Here is a 20419-nt window from a genome sequence, read left to right on the forward strand (position 1 = left end):
CCCCCCCCCCACCCCCACCAATTGGTTATGTCCCTAGCTCCAAGAATACTAGCAACATGCCCCTCTCCCCCACAAAAAAAGAAGAGTAAAATATTTTTCTATAAAAAATTTGGGATAGTATTCCTCAAGCCACACTAAAGGTGGGATTTTTTTACCGATGATCATAACTGCGATAAGATGGTTGCCGGGTAATAGTGAGGCTTAATTTGGACCATCAACAAATAGGGGGAGAGTAATAATGAACTTAGATTTTTTTCTTTTCTATTTTTCTCTGATAACTAGAAAATATTTATTCACTGAAACTCATAAGAAAGCAATAATGCTCTCAAGTAATAAGGGTCACATTCAAAAGAGCATCCCTAACCACGGAGTTCAAGTATACTAGGAGGTCTCAAGAATTTATAATATGACTATTCCTAGGCGTATGAGTTATTTAAGTTTATCGCGGACTCCAAAGGATATAGAACCCCATAAACTTCTTATCTTGTTTTCATGTACATTAAAAAGGGATAAGAATGCATCAAGGAACTCAAATTACTAACATAGCAAAGATTATATAAAGGTGTAGAACGAAATCCTATTCAAGAACCAAAAAAAAGAAAAAGAAAGAAAAACAATCACACAACACAAAGAGTAGTTACACTAGCAATGGAGAAAAGGGCAGCTGTAGATTTCCTTAATTTTTTCCCTTTGCATTTTGAAAGAATTCTCATTGCTACCAATTTAAAGAGAAAACAACTACATATAATTTTTTAATTTCTCTCCAAACCCTACTTGATTTTAACGACCATTCGAAGAGAGCCCACAACCCAATAAATTACAAGACATCAACTCTCAACATAAGGTAAACACACGTTAGGTTGGGGGTGAACTATAACCCCTTTCTCATTCTAAGCATAAAATCAAGGGAAAATGGGAAAAATATCATCTCCAATTAATTGGGAGCCCAATTAGTGATCCAACAATTGGGAAGACTTGGGGATATGCGTCCATATATTGGGATGCATGTCCAGGGTCCTCCCAGTCGTTGGATTACTAATTGGGGCACCCAATTAATTGGAGATGAGCTGAATCCAGAAAAATGCATGATATTGACTAGCATGTCCTTTCACATGATATTTTTCTAACTTACTCTTTTTCCAACATTTTCCTACCTCATGTGGGGATCTTCTGTTGCATGAAACGTCATGTAGCGCAGATCCAAGGGTTGGGAGCACCCTGGGTTGGGTGTCCATGGCTTGAATTGCATGTTTGAGGGCTCCCAACCCTTGGATCTGCTCTACTTGCACGGTGTAGCACACTACAAAGGAGCATAATCCTCCTACTTCTTACCGGAAGAATCATCACTCCCCCGCGTTGGTTCGCTTTGGGATTTTTGCCAAGCTGGCGGTGCATGTGGTGATTCTTCTCTCTAAAATTAACTATAATTTGAAAAAACTGTCAATAGCGAGGGCAACTCCTAGTTTCCTACTGTTGGAATGTCACTTTCATAGGCTTGACTGTATGTACATGTGATAGGTAAAATCTGGTTTGGCCATTACAACAAAACTGGCCGCCAACAATAAGAGGAAATCAAAACTAATAAATCATTTGGATAGCAATCCATGACATAAAAGTGTATTTATTAAATATGGAATCTTATAAGGTGGCCTAAAAGAGATAAATGCACCCATGTGCATGAAAATAACAAGGGGTACTATTACTGAAAAGTGAAGGTAGACAGAACCATAAATGCAATAAAATTGAAAGAAAGAGACCCAACGGATCTAATCTACCGGAGAAGATGGACTTGAAAAATAGATGTGGTTAGACTTGTAAGGCATTGTAAATTAACCTGTGGATTGAGGATGGAAGCAGATCTGGTTCTATCATGGTTCTATCATGGCTGCCACTTGGAAATGGTGCCCATCTTGACATTCCATCTTGTGTTCTGAGGAAGAAAATGCCTTTACGTGGGGTGAGGATGAACATGAACCTTCGGAAAACTATGACCAAGGAAAGAAAATGACACACAACGAGAAAGAGAATAGACTTGTGTGGCTATGGAAATTCCTATCGTTTTCTTAGCCTTAACATTCCTATATCCAAAATAGAAGGCCATGGGGATGTCTGTCTATGAGTATAACTGACATAGACACCCAGGAAAACTCTTTGCTTGGCTCCTTCCAGCTCCCCAGTCTTCTTAAGAGGAAGCATTTAATGGGCAGAAGGCCAAATGATTCAAAAAGTTCAGGAGATTGGTTTAGTTGGAAGACACTGTCATGGGACAGAGACTGAATGTAGTCCAGAAATATGATGAGAAATGCATCCTACTTAATGAGTATGTAATAGAAGGGAAAGGGTTAGGCACACCACAAGTTTTCCTGGTGTTGGCGGCTCAACCAATGGTGGGGTGTGAGATGGGAGGAGCACTGGGGTCATTTTCAAAGAGGAGGGAAAGAGAGTGACACAGGCTAGATACCTTAGCAACATGCCCAGCCTTTTCCTTTACAAGAAAGAAAAATATGAACCCTTCAACTCTTAAATTGCATTCTATTGGCAAACACCTACCAATTAAGTAAACAATTGTCTTCAAATTCAAGAAAATGGCATTCCTTGATAAACAAAACACTTGAAAAATGAGAAAGGTTTATTTCACCGTGTTGGGCACATTCACCCCACCACTGTGGATCTCAGAATTACTCTCATATTGTACAAAGGTCCGAAATGCCCTTAGCACTAATCCATAAATCTTATGCAACCACCAATAATGGTCACTGTGTGTTAAGAAAAATCGGGTCCTCGAAAATGATAGGCCTTATCCGAACTAATTTAATTCTTGGCCACATGAGTCCTCCAGTCCTGCTATTCCATCTACTAATGAGTCCCTATCAATGAAACAGTTGATATCAGAATTTCTGCATTCCTAGATGCTCCTCCTTCATTTAATGTGCAAACTGTTTGGTCATGTTTCAAACACCAAGATCTTGTGCATTAGCAAAATTCTTAGTGGAAGACATATAACAGTGAATATTGGATTAGGTCCAATATGCAGATAAGTCAATTAACTCTTGCAATGGAGATGAGAGAGTATATGGTGAAATGAAAGATGTAAAGGCGAAAAACAATTGAGCTAAAAATATTTTACAGTGGGCATGAGCTCCTCTGGAAAGAGGAATTCCAAAAGCCAGACTTGAGAATGCATATATAACCTCTTGCACACTTTTGTTTATAGCCAATAGCCCTGATTTGGAGGGAGAAAGGGCTGTCCTATACATTATTGCATTCCTCTGCTTCTAAATACCCCAACAACACCATCGTATGCACCGCAAAAAAAAAAAAAAACTGTTGTTGCTCCCTCTTAGTACAGTACTCCTGAGGCTTCCCCCAACACATCACCAATTCATGGAGAATGTTCTGAAATACAATTAGAGGACAACATGATGCAAACCAAATCACAATAGGCCAATGGAGGAGGGCATGATCTACAGATGCTATCACCAATCCACCATAACTGCTATAGCATTAGCACAAGCCTTCCAAACAAAAATCTGTATTTTGGGTGGAATTTTGGAATTACAAATTATTTTCCAAACCATCTTTGGAATAAGGGATATGTTCAGAGCAGACTGGGATCTATACTTTCTCAATGATTCACCCAATCTATAAGCTGATTTAACTGCGAAAGCATAATTGGGCAGTCAGCCCCAAGAAAGGATGCCTGGGCCCTCTTCTAAGCTGTGGGGAATCTGAAGAATATAAATTTCCATTAACTAACTTTCAACTTATATATGAACAAAGAAATAGAGTACAAGATTATACAAATACAAACACAGCGTCAAATATAAACAAAGACATCTCCTTGGAAGTTATAATGCTACAAATTCGTAGCAAACAGTGGATTCTGCCACATAATCAGTCGACCTTGTAATCTGTTGAAGGACACACTTCAAAACCCCCACCATCTCTCTTTTTAAGTGTGTAAGGCATGTAGGTTCCAAGAATTCTATCCCACAGAACAAAGAACGGCTGTGAGAAATTGTATTTGTTGCCATAAAGCTGGTGATGGACATCATGATAGGCAGTATTGTTTCTGAAGAACACACGGAAGAGATTCCCAGGAAGCCATAATCCACAATGATCATCCACGGTCTTGATGGTAGCAAAGGAGAAAAAGAATATGGATATTCGGGGTGACATACCAGAGAGGAGGAATGATAGGGCCCCACCAATTGTGTCTAGAATAAGACCCTCCAAAGGATGGTTATATAGAGCTCCAAAAGCATAAGGAACAATCAGACGATGATGTTGAGAATGGATATGCCGGTACAAGAACTTGTTGTGGTGCATATATCTATGCATGAAATATTGCCATGTATCCAAAACTAGCATTGCAATCAAGAATTGCCTCACTACCACAAGAAAGTTAGGTTGCACATCTAGGGCTGCCGTATTATCATTTCTCGTTACCTGCATGTACACACAATTTCATCAAAAGCGGGCACGAAAATTATGATTATGAAAACAGAATAATACAACAATAAATAAAGCAACAGGGTAGCAATGAAGCTGAGAAATACTGATCTATGATGTAGGCTCAAATTTAACATGGAAAAAGTTAGGACAATTATCATTGCTTTTCATAGATATTTTCCTCTAGTATACATACATTCCAAGAATCAAGATGAATAGCACCATTGACAAGACTGATCCTCAGCAGTCAATTGTCCCACATGACATTCCAGGTCAAATCTTGACCAGATAAAACGAATACAACAATATTATCTATATTCTGCAATGAATGGCTGACAAACACTTTCAAACACTCAAGAATACCGAGGATGGAGAAGAATCTTTTGTTTTCATCATTTAGAATTTTAGAAGTTTTAGATAGCAGCAATGGCCATTCAGAACATTTTTTCTCACCAGGAAAATTTGTTGACAGATGTTTCCAGCTTAAAATTGCTTTCCAAACAATTAAAACCAAAAGAGAAGAAATAATAAAGGCAAAGGTTACTCTATAGTTGCGTTTAGAGAAGTATCACTAAACAAGTTTATTTCCGTTATGTGGAGGAGTGATGTGAGCAATCTGACTGTTCAGATAGATAAAGCATCCGTATACTATCTACATGTCGATTTTCATGGTTTGTCTCTTATGCTCCACTATCATGGTTCGTCTCTTATGTGCCACTATATAATGGATTTCCTTCCCTTACGTCTTCAAACATCGAATCAATAGAGCTGATAATTATAAGCCTGGATGAATATCGAACCATGTAAGTTGACCAACTAAGCTAAAATCAGTCATATGACCCAAGAGTTTATCTTTTCCCTTGTATCATCAGCCACCCAAATCTTGAAGGGGAAAAACAAATTTTGACCACTTGTTAGAGTGTTCTACCAATTATGCAGTTCTCGGCGACGATGTAGTAATTGAAGATCCTGATGTTGTGAAGGCCTATGAGGAATCGCTTGACGAACTTGAAGTCACAATATCACGACAAAAGTCACTTGTGTCTGATATAGAACCTTTTGAGATTGCCTAGTGCATGAGAACCAATCGCGGGCATAGATGCCACATAGTTTGGTGCTTTTGCAATGAATATGAGTTGAGGGTGATATGGCCAAAGTGAGAACTTCATCCTAACTTTTGGTTTAAATCTTACTTGGTCATATTCAATCTCAATAGCAAGTTCAGCAGTGAGCGTCCCAAGAAGAACCTCTCTTATTAGTGTTTTAGGAATTCAGAAATGTTGACAATCTGTCTGCAAATTTAGAACACTAACTACAGTCCGTAAGGCAGATAAAGCACCAAGGTCTCTTTGTCAATGAAAAACCCCACTTCAAAGTTAAAACTGAACTGTACAACCAAACTTGTTAGTAATATTACAACCAACATGATCAAAGTAGCCACAAAGAAATATATTTAGTAACCATGTTGAAGTCATGGTCTTTCCCCACTAACCATCTTAAAATATAAATTGAAACCAACCAAGATTGACCATATTTATACCAAACAGTTTTGTCCCACCTAATCCTTCTTTCTAGTCACTTACCCCCCCCCCCACCAAACCCCACTCCGAAAGAGAAAAACCATCCTACCAGTTCTTCCTGCAGCACCCAGTAATTTTATCAATTTCCAGAACCAATTTCACAAACTATTACTGCACATTATTATTTAGCTAAATCCAGTTAGAATATTGCAAGAGCCTATTTGGGTAATGACAGGGACATCGATGTCAAACAATGTTCATAGAAATAAGGAGATTTATTCAAGGATGAAATTAATCTATAGAATCAAACTTGATTCGAGAACTTTAAAGCTTCTGGAATGCCGTGTTGGCCCCATTATTGCTCTTTTCCTGATTCACCATCTTGTCCCTTCATACCTTCCACTGAAGGTAGAAGCATGTATGAACTCAGAGAACCTGACTCAATGGGAATGGTACCCTGCACCTACAGAACTGCAAATGCCCAAGCACATCCCCTCAACCATTATTAAGGACCACAGCCTACTCCCAAGGTAACATTACCCAGAGTGTGTGCATCAAAGTACGGTATGATTCTCAGGGTGAGAGACCACGGTTTGACTTGCAATAAGGTGATAAGAGAGAGGTTTCCCCACAACAACATAGAATTGGAATGTTATGTTTTCATTTCTTTGTTTTCATTGACAGCAATTTCAGTTAAGATAAATCAAAGTTACAATAAGTCGATGCAAGAGTTTTTCAGATGTACACATAGTAGGAACTCATTTGAAACTTTACCAATAGAAACCAATGTATGATGCCTCTTATTAGCATCACTCTTCAAAAGAAGAAAGTAGTCTACATACTTCCTCCACACTGACTCATTCCCTTCTAAGATGTTGAGCAATCTATGTATAAAAAAAGAGTAAGCATGTCAATCATAACTATAGCTTCAGAAGAATTCTGACTAATTGATATGGAATCAATATGATCCTCCTATGAATCTCTGCATGAATAAAATGGCATTTCCTGATAAGGAACTATAAATTTACAAAGATGAACCAAAGAGCCAAAAAGCTTTTTCCAAAAAAAAAAAAAGTCTGCCAAAAAGAATCCTGCGTCTGATATATATCCAGTAGCACTCCCTTCACATGATAGAAAAAGGCCATGCATTGAGGAAAAAATAGCCTAACCAGGAAAAAATAAATGGAATGAATGTTGGAGAATTTCCATGCAGATTGTAAATCTCAATTTAAAGTATCCACTGATCAAGACTATCAGCCCTCCACAAAAATAACGGTTCCTATGCTCAAACTCAAAAAACTTCCAAGTACAAGCAGAAACATCACTATCATGAAAAGCTAAAAGGCCAACTGCAACTAAATCACACAGATATCCTCACCAGAAAATTGGATGTACTATCACAGATAACACCTTCAATTTAATTTCCTCATATAATCATATCTCCTATATACACTAAGTGAGCATCATTAGATTAGAAATACTGGTGAATTCCTTGGCATGATTCCACAATCGAAACATTACTCAAAGTTATATGTCATAGTAAGCCACTCTAAATTCCAACGATAAGCAAATAAAAGAAAACAGGAAGAATAAAACAAAACTACGTACGGTGAACAAGAGTACCGCAACAGCAGCTTGAATCGTCTGCTGAAGAAGAACACCTTTGACAACAGTACCCTTGGAAACCAGGTTCTTCACATCTTCTTCCTTCCTCGTGTGCAACCGATAATTTTCAAAGGAACCCATAAGAATATAATTGCCAGAATATAGCCAATAGACAATAATTGGCACAAAAGTACCTAACAGCTCATCCGATACAGCTAAACCCATTGATAAGAACAAAAATTCACCACAGGAGGCAGGAAAAAGGGTCAAATCCTCCCAATTCAGCAGCAACGGTGCACCCCCACCCGATACTTCATCAAAATGAAGGGAGAAAATTTTCTTAATTAAAATATGTAGGCAATTTTTTTAATAAAAGTACCTACGCACTAACTAATTGACCAAATTAGTTTTCCACACTTGCACACAATCAATGCAGGTTCGCAAAAGGGACAGGTTTTAAAGAGAAACCCAAAATTCAAAGAAGAAAGAGAGCAACCACGAGAATACCAGGGTTCTGAGGCATCAAACATACATAAAAGCCACCCCAATCCCAGAATCCCAGTGGGAGACGAAGTTGGGTATCCCAAATCAAACCCTAATCCGAAAACGACCTGAAAGTAAATTCCCTTTCTCTCTAGGCTTTTAATATGATGTTTCAAACAACGGAGTCAACAAAGGATGGAAGGACGTAACGGTAATATCCAATCTTTTGGGAAGAGAAGCTTCGGAGAGAGTCGTTGCAAGGAAAAGCTAATAAGAGAAGGAGAGAGAGAGAAAGGCGGCTGTCCGATTGTTTTCACTTTTCCGCAAAGCTTATGCTTAGACATATGGATTTGCTAAACACCTGTGCAAGCTAGCATTTTATGCCAACAAAGAAGACAGGTGTCGAACAAAGACCTTCGAAGAGTTCATAAAGTAGAGATTATTTGGCTCTCAACCGCCCAAGTTACGGCGACTCCGTGTGACATATCCGAGTTCGATACCCTTCTGTCGTTTACCCACTGGCCACCTGGCAATTGGATATTGGTGGGGCGAAATATCTTTTAAACCTTGAAACTTGGAAGCTTCTGCTGTGGCCTGACAAACCTGAGCCCATCCCGTAGCCTATCCTAAAATTTCTATGATTGGGCTGTGATTTTTCAGCTTGCGGGCTGGAATCGGGACCAAAAGTATTTTATTAGGCCGGGCTTTGACTTAAGCTTTGGACTAGGCCCAGTCCCCCAAGAGAAGCATTTATATATATATAGAGGTTTGGTGTTTATCAAAAAACAAAGGTTTTGGTGTACTAAAGTATAAAAAAAGAAAAGATAGGTTTGGAGTCCTATGTGACAAAAAAACACCTACTACACTTAAGGGAAAATTCTACAGGACAGTGGTACGACCAACTATAACATATGGAGCGGAGTGTTGGGCAGTTAAGAAGAATGATTTGACCAAACTGAATGTAGCTAAGATGATAATGCTAAGAGCATTGTGCGGCAAGACGATGAGAGATAGAGTAAGGAATTATTGTATAAGAAACGAGTTGGGGGTTACACCAATCCAGAACAAGCTCCGCGAGAACCGATTGAGATGATATGGTCATGTGCAACAGAGACCTATAGATGTTCCGGTAAAGAAGATTGAGCAAATTCATTTAAAGGGAGCCAAAAGAGGTAGGGCTAGGCTTAAAATGACTATTACTGAAGTGGTATGAAAAGACATGCATATGGTGGGGCTTGATTCTAGTATGACCATGGATAGAATTTTGTGAAGGACAAGGATCCGGGTAGCAGACCCCGTCTAAGGGATGTTCATGTGATGCATCTTTAATTTCTGTCTTATCTACTTCTCTTATTCCCTATTCACTTTTTTTTTTTTTTTCATATCGGATCCATGTAGCCAACCCCATATAGTTGGGATAAGGTTATGTTTGTTGTTGTTGTTGAATACACAAGCATTGTGCCAGACATTGTGTCCCTCCTCACCCAAAAAAGTTCCCCCAACCCTGGCATTCCAGCCCCCTCATTGGTTGAGCTCCTAGCCCTAGGAAAACCAGTTGAGTGCCAACCCAACCTCGTTCAGAACTAATATATGTTTTGAAATTGATTTTTTTCTTTTTTCACCGGCGGATGATAAAGATTGAATTGAATATTATGTGTGATGTTAAATCCTTGGGTTGAAGAGGATTCAAATTGTAGGCAAGACAATGTTAAAAACTTGGGCTAAGCCCAACCAAGGCTACCCTAAGTTTTGAGGTTTAGCTCCACGCCCATTTATAGTTGAGGCAAATTGGCTGGGCCCACTCCTGCATGTGCTAGCTCTAGATCGAGACCTCACACAATGGGTTGGCATGGGCTTTAAAAGTGTACCCCTTTGCTGGAGAGCATGAAGGGGTGAAACAGAGAATAAAAAAATGGAAGCCCTATATGTGTATTTAAAAGTCTTTTGATCATAACCTTGTACAGCAAGTAGTGCTTCCGATAGTTGGATGTGCCAACTCAAACAAACACCCATAGACTCGAGCAATGATGGAACAAGGGCTTCCTTCCACTAGGCTACTACCATGTATCTAAAAGTCGACACCTCTTAGTTGCCCTTTGTCTTATTCCTAAAAGTTTTTCAAGTTAAAAATAAAAAAAAAAAAAAATCAAAAATAACTTAAAAATTATTTATCATTATATTATTATCAAAAGTTGTCAATGCCTTACATATTTTTCGATTACACCTATGAAATTACTGTATCTCATGCCATGTGGCCAACTCCTTCCGGGCTAAAACCATATGTGAGCAGGGATACTTAGCTCTACCCAGCCAAAAAACTGCAACACCATCTAACCTGCCACATGACAAACTAGATGCCCGACCAGCCATTTTATATGGGTGCACTCATCCAGCAATCCCATCCACTGTTTTTGGTACTCCAGAAGAGAGATTTTTTTGGGGGGCAGGGAAGGGTAGGGAAAAAGGGGGAGGGGGGGGGTGTGGGGGGAATAAAGAAGAGCTGAGCAAACACCAAAGGGAGTTAATGACTCATATTATATATAGCCAAATGGTGTATTCCAAAATTAGGAAGCTCATAAGAGACTCAAAACAAAATTATACCATTTCATCAATGAAGTGCCCTATAATAAAGCTAATGACAACCCCAGCTGTACCCTTGTTACCTAAACCCACTGCACTTAAGAAACCCAATGGAAGATGAGGCTAAAAGAAAGGCCTAGGAAAAGGAAAAAAGGAGGCCAACCAACTCAAACGATACATGGCAGTAGTCAGATACATAGTAAATCACTACCATCAAAGACAATAAAAGGGCCATCATCCTCCACCTGGCATCTGCAACCATTAGGGAGCCATTACCAAGCAGTGATACCTAAGGCCGTCTGACAAAATTTAGCTGTCTTCTTCATCATTACCTCCTTCATCGTCGTCGTCACCATCATCCTCTTCCTCTCCCTCTTCCTCTTCCTCTTCAAACACATCAGCACCCTTTCCCTGAAAAGGTGAGATGCTTCAGAAAATATAAAAGCATAAAGAGGGTGCATCCACACTATCAGCCACTAACACGTTCAATCAAAAAAACTCAAGTTACTCCCATGATAAACTGCAAGTCTGCAACTCATTTGTACTGCCAAGGGGGTGCGTGGGTGAGGGGGGTAGTAACTCCATTGAAAAAGAGCAAGGTTTAGGGTTTAGGTTTAGGTTTAGGTTTAGGTTTAGGTTTAGGGTTTGATAAATTATCAGATGACCTGAACCAACAATGTGCATGCAAAAATACTTCGTCTATGGACAATGTTATACTGTTCAAAAATCAGAGCACAGGTTTACCCACATAGCACAAATCAAAAATCTTGCCAGAATTTCAAGCCTTATTATCAAAAGAGGCATGGAAAGGAAGAAGCCTGATACCAGCAAGGATCATAAACTTGCAAAGCAAATTTACCCAGATGTTGAACACAAGTGTGCACTAAGTTAACATAGGGCAGTTGGTGGGGTAGAGGTGCGCTAAGCCCACACTCACCAGGAGGTCTCGAATTCCAGTCTCCTGGCTGTTACCTGCCCCCTACCCCCTTCTATAGTGTACCCATCTAAAAAAAAGTTAACATAGGGAATTGACAGAAGAAAAGAAGGATTATTCAGACAGGTCCAGAGCAACATGGACAATATTTGCCAAGAAACAAAGACACTGGAAATAAACAAACAAGATGATTCCACGATATCATTTGCATGAAGGAGATAACACTAGAGATAAATCGATAGCTGTCAAAGCACTAAGCAACACAAGGCGTTGGAGGGTGGTCAAATACTAAAGCAACACCAACCAGGCGCCCGTCCAAAGAAAAGAGCCTGGACACCTAGGCACTGCCTAGGCAACGCACTTTGACAACTATGGATAAATCACCCATTTTCCCTTTAGTCAGGGTGTCTGCAAGGCGCAGTCAGAGACAGAGGTTAATGGGATGACACCCAATGAGCCTCTCTCAACCAAAAACCACCCCAAAAGTGAAGAGGAAAAGCAGTTCAAGCAGTCTAGGAGAGTTAAAGCAACAGCCTGGTTTGCGTCAGGTTTGCCATGAACCTTGTGCAGATGGGAACAGAAATTCAATCATTACGAAAATAGTACCCTTGCCATATCCAACGTGGGCAGAATCGTTAGATAAAAGAATTGAGAAACAAAATGGTGCAAAATTTTTTTAATACAGAAAATATGAAAGTCGAACCCTTAATTAACTTTTGGTGCCTCATGCTGAGGGAATTTTGGGCAATCAATTACTGAGTCAAGAGCTGAATTAGACATGGCTCATGTCTCATTTCCACAAAAGCTTGTCAACCGATTTCTCATAAAAACTTCCACCACATATTGCATGGTTGGTATTTCAATTTTTTGGGTTCATAACTGACTTCATGACGACCCCCACATACTTTACTGCTCTCCACAACCTTATTGATGAACTTGTAAGATGCACCTTAATTATTTTCCTTTTTCCCTAGAAAGGAAGTGAGCTAATGATAGAAAACCTTATAGTTGAGCAAGGAGGCCTAATGTTTGAAACAGAACAAGAAATATGGCAATTAGATCTCATGGATTTAAATGCTTAGAGAATGGAACAGAGAAAACCGGAAAAGCTTCAAGATGAAATCACAGAAAATGAAGACGAGATTAGTGAGAAGATTAAGAGGGTAATTAGACAAGTCTATGAGTTAGCAGCCAGGTTCCCACTAAGAGTCGGCACTTACCCAAAAGTCCATAACACAAGACTTGGTACCCCCAACAAGTATAGCTAAAATCCAATCAACTAAACAATGACTTAGTATTCAAACAACAACAATAATAACATGGGTGCATCCAAATGCGACCATGCTCAGATAACACCCAAAAAGTTCCATCCAGGAAAACACTTACCAGGGAATTTTACCCCTTTCTTTAAATCCCACACTTAACTATGGTAGTTAAAATAGCCCCACAGTGCTGCTTAGAATACAAATCCTTGCCATCTGGCAGTATTGGTGGATTAAGAATGACCTCAGGATCCATATAAGATATAACAGTAGTTCTCTATTCCTCTGTATGCATCAGAAATGATCCACTGGAAGCCATCCTTACATTAAATCAGTAATGCTTCCATTAAATAGCAAGGAACTCCCAAGAAGAAATCCATAAACTATACTCCAAATTTAAAAGAGGATGGCCGAAGACCCCTTCACTCTCAGTCCATTGATAACATGGTGACTAGGAATCTAATCATACAAAAAACATTATCCAGCATTTTTCCATAGTCATTGTGAAAAAATAAAATGATTTTGCAAAAAACCAAGGGTCCCCACAGAAATACTTGTAAAAGATAAAAGCAACATCTAGAAGAGCTTAAATTCCAACCAAACCATGAGCCTCATCCTAATCAAACTCTAAAGCATGGTAGTTTTGCCATAATGAATAAAAGGAAAGACCAATAACTGAAGTTTGTGGGAGATCAAAGCCAGAACAAGATTTGAAACTTCAACAAAAGACTCCATTTGAAATTGAAATCAAAATAAATTATACAAAACCTTGAACAAGTAAAAATGGTAGACAACTTATAGAAGTTCCAATGTAGCTAATTTAAATAATAGCAGATGAGGCAAAAAGTGTTGAACACACAAAAAAAGTAGAATAACTCGGAGAAGTTTATATATAACCAAGATGACAGAACATCCATAAGATTGTAAAAATACCCAATATTGGCATCAACATAGAAAAGATACATGATGAAAATTGAAACTAATAAATCATACACATCCCTACATACCTCTTCGTCATCGTCATCGTCATCGTCATCTCCATCAATATCCTCAATATCCTCTTCATCAGCCTCCTATTGTCAATTCAACCACAAAAACATGGGAAAGTTAAAAAGACAATAAATACGGTCATAATTAACTCTCATTAGGCATTTGATGTTCCTATCAAGGAAAGAAAAGGACAGAAATATACATTGTTAAAATATTTGAGAGGGTTGGGCCATAAATCCTCCTTGATTATCTCAGCCACCTGCATCGTATAAAGAAAGCTCATCAGAAGAATAGTTCATATATGCATAGAGGAAAAATTATTTCCACAAGTCATTCAGTTCCGACTCTAGATATATTAGATACAACTTGTACCAGCAGTGTAAAAGAAGGGCAATAAATAAAGAAAAGCATCCCATTGGTCATTATATGACAAGAATAAAAAATTCTTTGCAAGTAAGGCCCAAGAACCATGCAATTCAAATGGAAAAAAAAAATCATTACTATTCATTTATTTTATTTATTTATTATTTATTTTTTTGTTTTGGCGGGGGAGGGGGGATTGGTAGTGGAAAGATAAGAGCTAGACAGAAGAGTTCGAGATCACCTCATCATGAATGCCCTCTGAAATGTCCTTTTGTTGAGTTTCACTAAACCAGCTAAAGAAGCTGCATTTGAAAACATTCAAAACGCTGGAGTTGAGAAACCACAAACAGTCAAGTGTTTCCTAGCATCTGCAAACTTGTGATAAAAAATTGTAAAAGTGCACGTGAACTCGTGGTTATAAAATGAACCATATCTACATAGAAGGGCACAATACCCATATCTCAGAGTGGACAGAAATATTATGTGTAGGCATAAAAATTGAAATCATATTTCAGAGCACCTCTTTTATCCTGTTATGACTCATATGCGGCAAACCATATTGCTGGAGTAGCTATGGCTGCAGAAAGTTATGAACATGCATTCAAACTTTACAGCAATACTAAAAGGTGTTGCTTTTCCCCACCAATATAACTATAAAGAATGTAGAACCTTCTGAAGGAATTCAACTCAAGCCCCACTAAAAAGTGTGGCTTGCTGTACTCTCCAGTCCCAATCTGGACAAGGCAAATCCAGTCTTCATCCTTAGTGAACAATTTCTTCAGTACCACCAAGACTTTAAAGGAACCTCAACTCATAAAACTGATGATCATTTTAATCAGCTATATAAAAGGAAGAACTTATAACTTATAATAAAAACAATCACTTCCATGTAATGTTAGTGAATTGGCCCAAACATGGCAATTTATTGCCTCAAACAACACAAATTGTCCCTAAAATCACCATATAACAATGCAAGGACGCAAAAGGCCTTCAATACAATCACTACTCAAGCCTCTATTTTAATCCAAAGTCCAAACACAAGGATCATGATTTGGCATATTCAGCGCAAGGATCAAAATCTCAATCATAAGGCTGGTTTGATGAATCCCGAAACCAAGATATGGGTCAAAACTAGGTATTTTTATGTGCAAAACTCGACATCTCATGGGCTAGTCAATACTGGTCCAAACTACTGAAGCTGATCAAGCTTGGTATTTTCAGTCAAAAATGGTCAAAACTACCAAAATGTGTGAAATATGGTTGAAGCTGGTCAAAACTTGGTACGAGTCAATATCGACTCACTCAAGGTTTCATATCGGTTTCTGTCAAAAATGAGATGATGAACCATGATACAGAGTCTTCAACAGAAGCATCACTAGGTTCCAATCAGGTATTTTGACTCTAGCTCACCAGAAAGTTATCCGCTATTTACAGAACTCACCTCACAACAAGGACCCAAATAACACAATCAAGACAACACAAACAAAAGCAGGAGGTAGATATGCCTTACAGCAGTGCAAAGTGGAAAAGGCCTACAATCATTGGAGTGTAATTGTTAATGGATCCTCTTATGTCTGTCCATCCACATGGCTTCTATTTGTGCCGTTGTTTCTGTGGAACCTCCTTTGTGTGTGTGTGTTTACACTCACTTGTGCATGTGTGTATAGGCTTTCTTTCCTTGGCTTCTCTCTTCCATGGTCTCAAAAAAGATAATACTTCATAACCCCCCCCCAACCCCCAAAAATAAAAAAGTCTAGGCATGCAACTCTTGAAAATCCAAAGGTGCTGGTACAAGAACAAAAGCAGTTCACATTAAGAGCTAAGAGCTGATAGCTGTCTATAGAAAGCAACAAGTCAGACTGGGGAGATTCAGCTCAGAAACAGGTGTTGACAAATTTTAACACCAACTTATAAGTGCTTCTTGCATTTTGCATCAGATTGGACATAAAAGGTTTATTTACTATTGGAACAAAAACTAGTTAGTTCTTATTATTCCTGCTAATCAAAACCTTATTATACAGCCTTTTTTTATCCAACCATTTGGCTGGAACCACCTACTGATATATAATATATATGACATACTTCCCTTTCCCACCAAGCTAACCGATACAGGTAAGAACTATTCCAACCAACTTAAGCATGGGAAAACTCAATTTAGACGAACAAAACAATGGGAGGCAGCAAGAGTTATCTCTGACATGATTAACTCGATTTGGTCGCGGGTTTGAACAAGGAAACAGCATCTCCACAAAAAAGTGGGGATAAGGCTGCATACATATGCTCCTCCTTAGACCCTTCAGTAACGGGAGTCTCATGCACTGGGGACGCCCTTTGTTTAGTCTAAAAATCATTAACCATATTTTAAGAGGGTTTAGTCCAGCAATGTCGATAACTCATAAAATTGTCAAAATCTATAGCAACATGAGGTTATCAACAATTGTTGCAGCAAGACATAACAATTTAACTAATTTATCCACAAAATTCCAAAACTTTTGCCTACCCGAAATACAACTTAAGGAGGGAGGACAGAAGGAAAGCAAATAAAAAGAGGAAACCAACCTTTCTTCTGCTATAGGCCTTTTGCTCCCTTTCTTCTCATGATTACCTCCATTAGCGATGTCCTTCTCATGTTAAAAATGCAAAAGAATTTAGAGTCAACACACAACAGAAAATATCAGTCATTGTGACTAAAAGAAATCACCATTACCATGCCCTCTTTCCACTTTATCGTTGTACCAGTAATTTTAGTTGTGCCTTCGTCAAAGAAAGTAAAAGTCTTGGTAAGTTTTGTATCTTCAAAATGAGGGTTTGGACCGAAGCTCTGAACATTAGAAAGAACCAAAGTAACTATCCAGTTGGCAAACCATCAATTCAACTAAATAATAAACCAGTGGCCAAATAAGCAATGCCCAAAATAAAACTTAAGAGAGCAAAAGATAAAATTAATTCTTTTGCACTTTTAACATGAGATGAGGATAAACTCACAAAAGTAATTGAGTACCCCGATTTCACATCCTTAAAATCTTCTACATCCAGAGAGCTTAGGTACTTAAAAATCTATGCCAATGAGGTTGAAGGAACAATTAATATAAGCATCCAACAATTCAAAATCCAAATAATAATAATAATAATCAAAATGATCCTATTATCATATCAGGTTTAAGAATTCAGTTCAGAAAGAGAGAAGTCAAAAAATGACATTGTTATCGGATAATGGAATAGATGAAATGCCAAGAGAATTCCTCCCAAATTAACATTCCAGTTCATGTATTCAATGAAGAGGAACCAAACCTTCTGGTCTTCCTCGCTCAACAGATCACCAAGTGCGGGATGACTGAGAAACTGCACACAGCATCCTTTGCCCAAGTCAGTCGGATGAATGAATACTCAATAAATGAAGTAGGAAATAAAACTTCACAGAAAGATGTATCACTCACAGCAGTCAACCAGAAGTCAGGAATAGATTTGATAATTTCATTCCGCTTCTCATAGACAGGCCTGCGTATCTCGTTGTACTTTTGCTCCACTTCCAAGACTTTGTCACTTGCTTCCTCATTAACCTATTGGACCACCAACAAATGCAAAATGAAGCTTTGTTGAGCACAATGTCTATCCACAGGAGCATCATAAACGTATAATTAACTACTAAATTTCACTGCAAGTAAAAGGCATGGCATGAAACTATTACAATTTCAGTGCAAATAGAAGGTAAAATTTATCTCTGTTAACTCTAATACCATTAACCCAATAAGCTAAATACAGCAAAGAAATAAATGTTTCTGCTTTTTTTAATCTTTATCATCTCATGCAAGAAGATGCCTTGTTGATTTATGGAAAGCCTCATCAACTTAAATGAGCAATTAACTGTATTCCAGAGATATTAAAACCTCTTCTATTTAGAGACCACAAAGACTCCAGTAAAACAATCACCACCTTCGCATCACAATTTTAAGAGACCACAAGAATTATATATACAATAGTCCATATGAATGCAAAATTCTTAACCATCCAACAGGACCAACACAGGACGGAGCATGCCCCAAATTGAATTTGCTTCTTTAGAAAAAGAAAAAGAGGACAATGAAATAGAAATGCAAACCGAGGAGGTAGCTCAGTTGACAAGACTAACACCTCACAATTAAGAGTCCTGTGAATACAACTCTCATTGGGGCTTAACCATCAAAAAAACAAAAATTACGGAAAAAATACGAACCTTATTCCAATGAAGCTCACAACCTAACCAAGAGGTGGAAAACATGATTTGAGTTGCTTGTTTTTCAGGGGATGGAGAGAAAAATGGAACCGAGAGAGAGAGAGAGAGAGAGAACGAGTAATGAATGGAACAATCTAGATAAATGTGGGCGAGAATAACTTTGCGTTGAACACAACCAAAAGAAACGGCATAATTAAGCTTTGTGCAGTCATAAAACAAATTAAGAAGGCGACGGCAATCCAATGTGACTGTAAGAAAGACTGTCAGACATCAGCACTGAGAACGACAATTACACACAAACTGATAAAAAGCATAGGCAGCTAAACGAATGAACTAAGCATCATCGGCTCAATAAGTACTAGAATGGCAGCCACCCAACTCTCCCTACAGACAACCCTTATATCTTCCACCAAAACTCCCCTGAAAGACCAAGCAAACCCATGCCCAAGCATAAAAATTACCAAATGGTAGAGGACGAAAACACTGAAAATAGGCTGAAAGAGAAAGACTCCCATGAATTTCCACTAAAATAGAAACCAAAGGTCTCAGGGACACAAAATCCTGAAATAACAATGGAGAAAAAAGAAGGAGGGGGAGCAAAAGTGAAGGCATAAAAAGTTCCCATGAACACCAAGAAACTGCAACCCAACTTCTAACAATGTCAAACACTAAACGAACAACACGAAATACGTGAAAGCGAGGCCGACAAAGAGTGAAAGTACATAAATACTCACCTTCTCGAGCTCGTCTTGTATCTCCTGCAACTTCTCGATGGAGAGAACGAGCTCACCATCAATGTGATCTGACTCTTCCTCCTCACCTTTCTCCGCAACCTTCGGTTTCTTCGCCTTGTCAGCAACCATCTTCACCAAAAGAAAACCCTAGCGTTCTTCTGATCGTCTCAACACTGACTGTTCTCAAGGAGCGGCAGAGACTGAAGAGTAACACAGTAAATGAAAGGGTTAAGGTCCCTGGGAGTGGGAGACAAAACCGGCGGAGGGGTTCGTAAGGGGAAGTGCCTTTTGGTATTTAAACGATCTTCCTGATTCTATGTCCTGAGTCGGACCCCTATCGCGGGACCCAACGAATGGATGACGGACCTCTTGGGTTCTCATTTAATGAAAAATTTAAAAGGAAAAAGGAAAGTGTTCATTTTTAATACCCAAACCCTAACCCTAGTATTGAGAGATATTTTAGGCTTTGATAACACCCGAACCATCGTCACCATTTTTGGACCATTTTTATTCGCCGTAGACAGTGCCAGTAGTTTTGGTGTGTAACGGTAATTTTATTTGTTGGGTAATTTAGGATCAGACTCCTCTCCAACAATTGTACCCTTTAACATTCTTCCAACGATCATTTAAGGATTATAAGGGTTTGGTTACACATCTTAACACGAATGTGTGTCCAAACCTTTCCGTAATTTACCATTTGATGAAGAAAAAATATTATTATGTACTACATTAAAGGAGAATTCCTTCTAAAACTAATGATGTGATCTAATGATTGGACTTTATATTCATCATTAATGTTCACATTTTATTATTTATGATCTTTATTTTTTTCGATAAAAATTATTATCTATGATCATAAATACCCTTATTGGCTCAACTCCATCACTCCATCAGTCCATCTTGTCTATGGTGAAGGAATTCTTTTTCACCATTGGTATGAAGAGAAACTTACTCCCACACTCACCTTATTTTTACTCATAGTTCCCTATCCAAATCTTCTTTCGTTATTCCAAAAAACATAAAAAATAAAGCAAGCAAAGTTCTACCTCTCTTTCCCTTTTGAAATTTTGAAATCCCCATATTACCCCTACACACCCTCCCCTCTCCTCTCATATCCTCCAACAAGCCCACCGCCACCCTGCCACCACCCCCTACCATGCCATCTGCATCTCCTCCTACCACCGCGCGCCTCTACCTCTCCCTCCCTTTCTTTCCACAATCCTACCCCACCACTCTCAGAACGTTCGGCCTCACCCCCATATGCAACCCAATCTAAATTGGCC

General features: G+C 38.7%; 1 protein-coding gene across 4 annotated transcripts; it reads right to left on the minus strand.

Moving 5' to 3' along the window:
* Positions 1 to 3729: 3729 nt before the first annotated feature.
* LOC122076513 (sphinganine C4-monooxygenase 1-like) lies at positions 3730 to 19483 on the minus strand. 4 transcript variants are annotated; one of them, XM_042641830.1, is made up of 10 exons: positions 19137 to 19475; positions 17627 to 17749; positions 17481 to 17531; positions 17175 to 17246; positions 16897 to 17010; positions 16749 to 16810; positions 14431 to 14491; positions 14029 to 14085; positions 13844 to 13909; positions 3730 to 4449 (listed from the first exon to the last, which is right to left on the minus strand). In XM_042641830.1, exons 1-10 carry the CDS (start codon positions 19263 to 19265, stop codon positions 3895 to 3897), a joined length of 1290 nt encoding a protein of 429 aa, XP_042497764.1. In that variant the 5' UTR covers positions 19266 to 19475; the 3' UTR covers positions 3730 to 3894. The 4 variants fall into 4 exon arrangements, with proteins under 4 accessions (XP_042497764.1, XP_042497765.1, XP_042497767.1 ...); XM_042641832.1 differs by lacking the exon at positions 3730 to 4449 and adding an exon at positions 10578 to 11051 and having other exon boundaries at positions 19137 to 19456; XM_042641831.1 differs by lacking the exon at positions 17175 to 17246 and having other exon boundaries at positions 19137 to 19483.
* Positions 19484 to 20419: the final 936 nt, after the last annotated feature.

This window comes from Macadamia integrifolia, chromosome 4, assembly GCF_013358625.1.
Source record: "Macadamia integrifolia cultivar HAES 741 chromosome 4, SCU_Mint_v3, whole genome shotgun sequence".
Taxonomy (NCBI): Eukaryota; Viridiplantae; Streptophyta; class Magnoliopsida; order Proteales; family Proteaceae; genus Macadamia; species Macadamia integrifolia.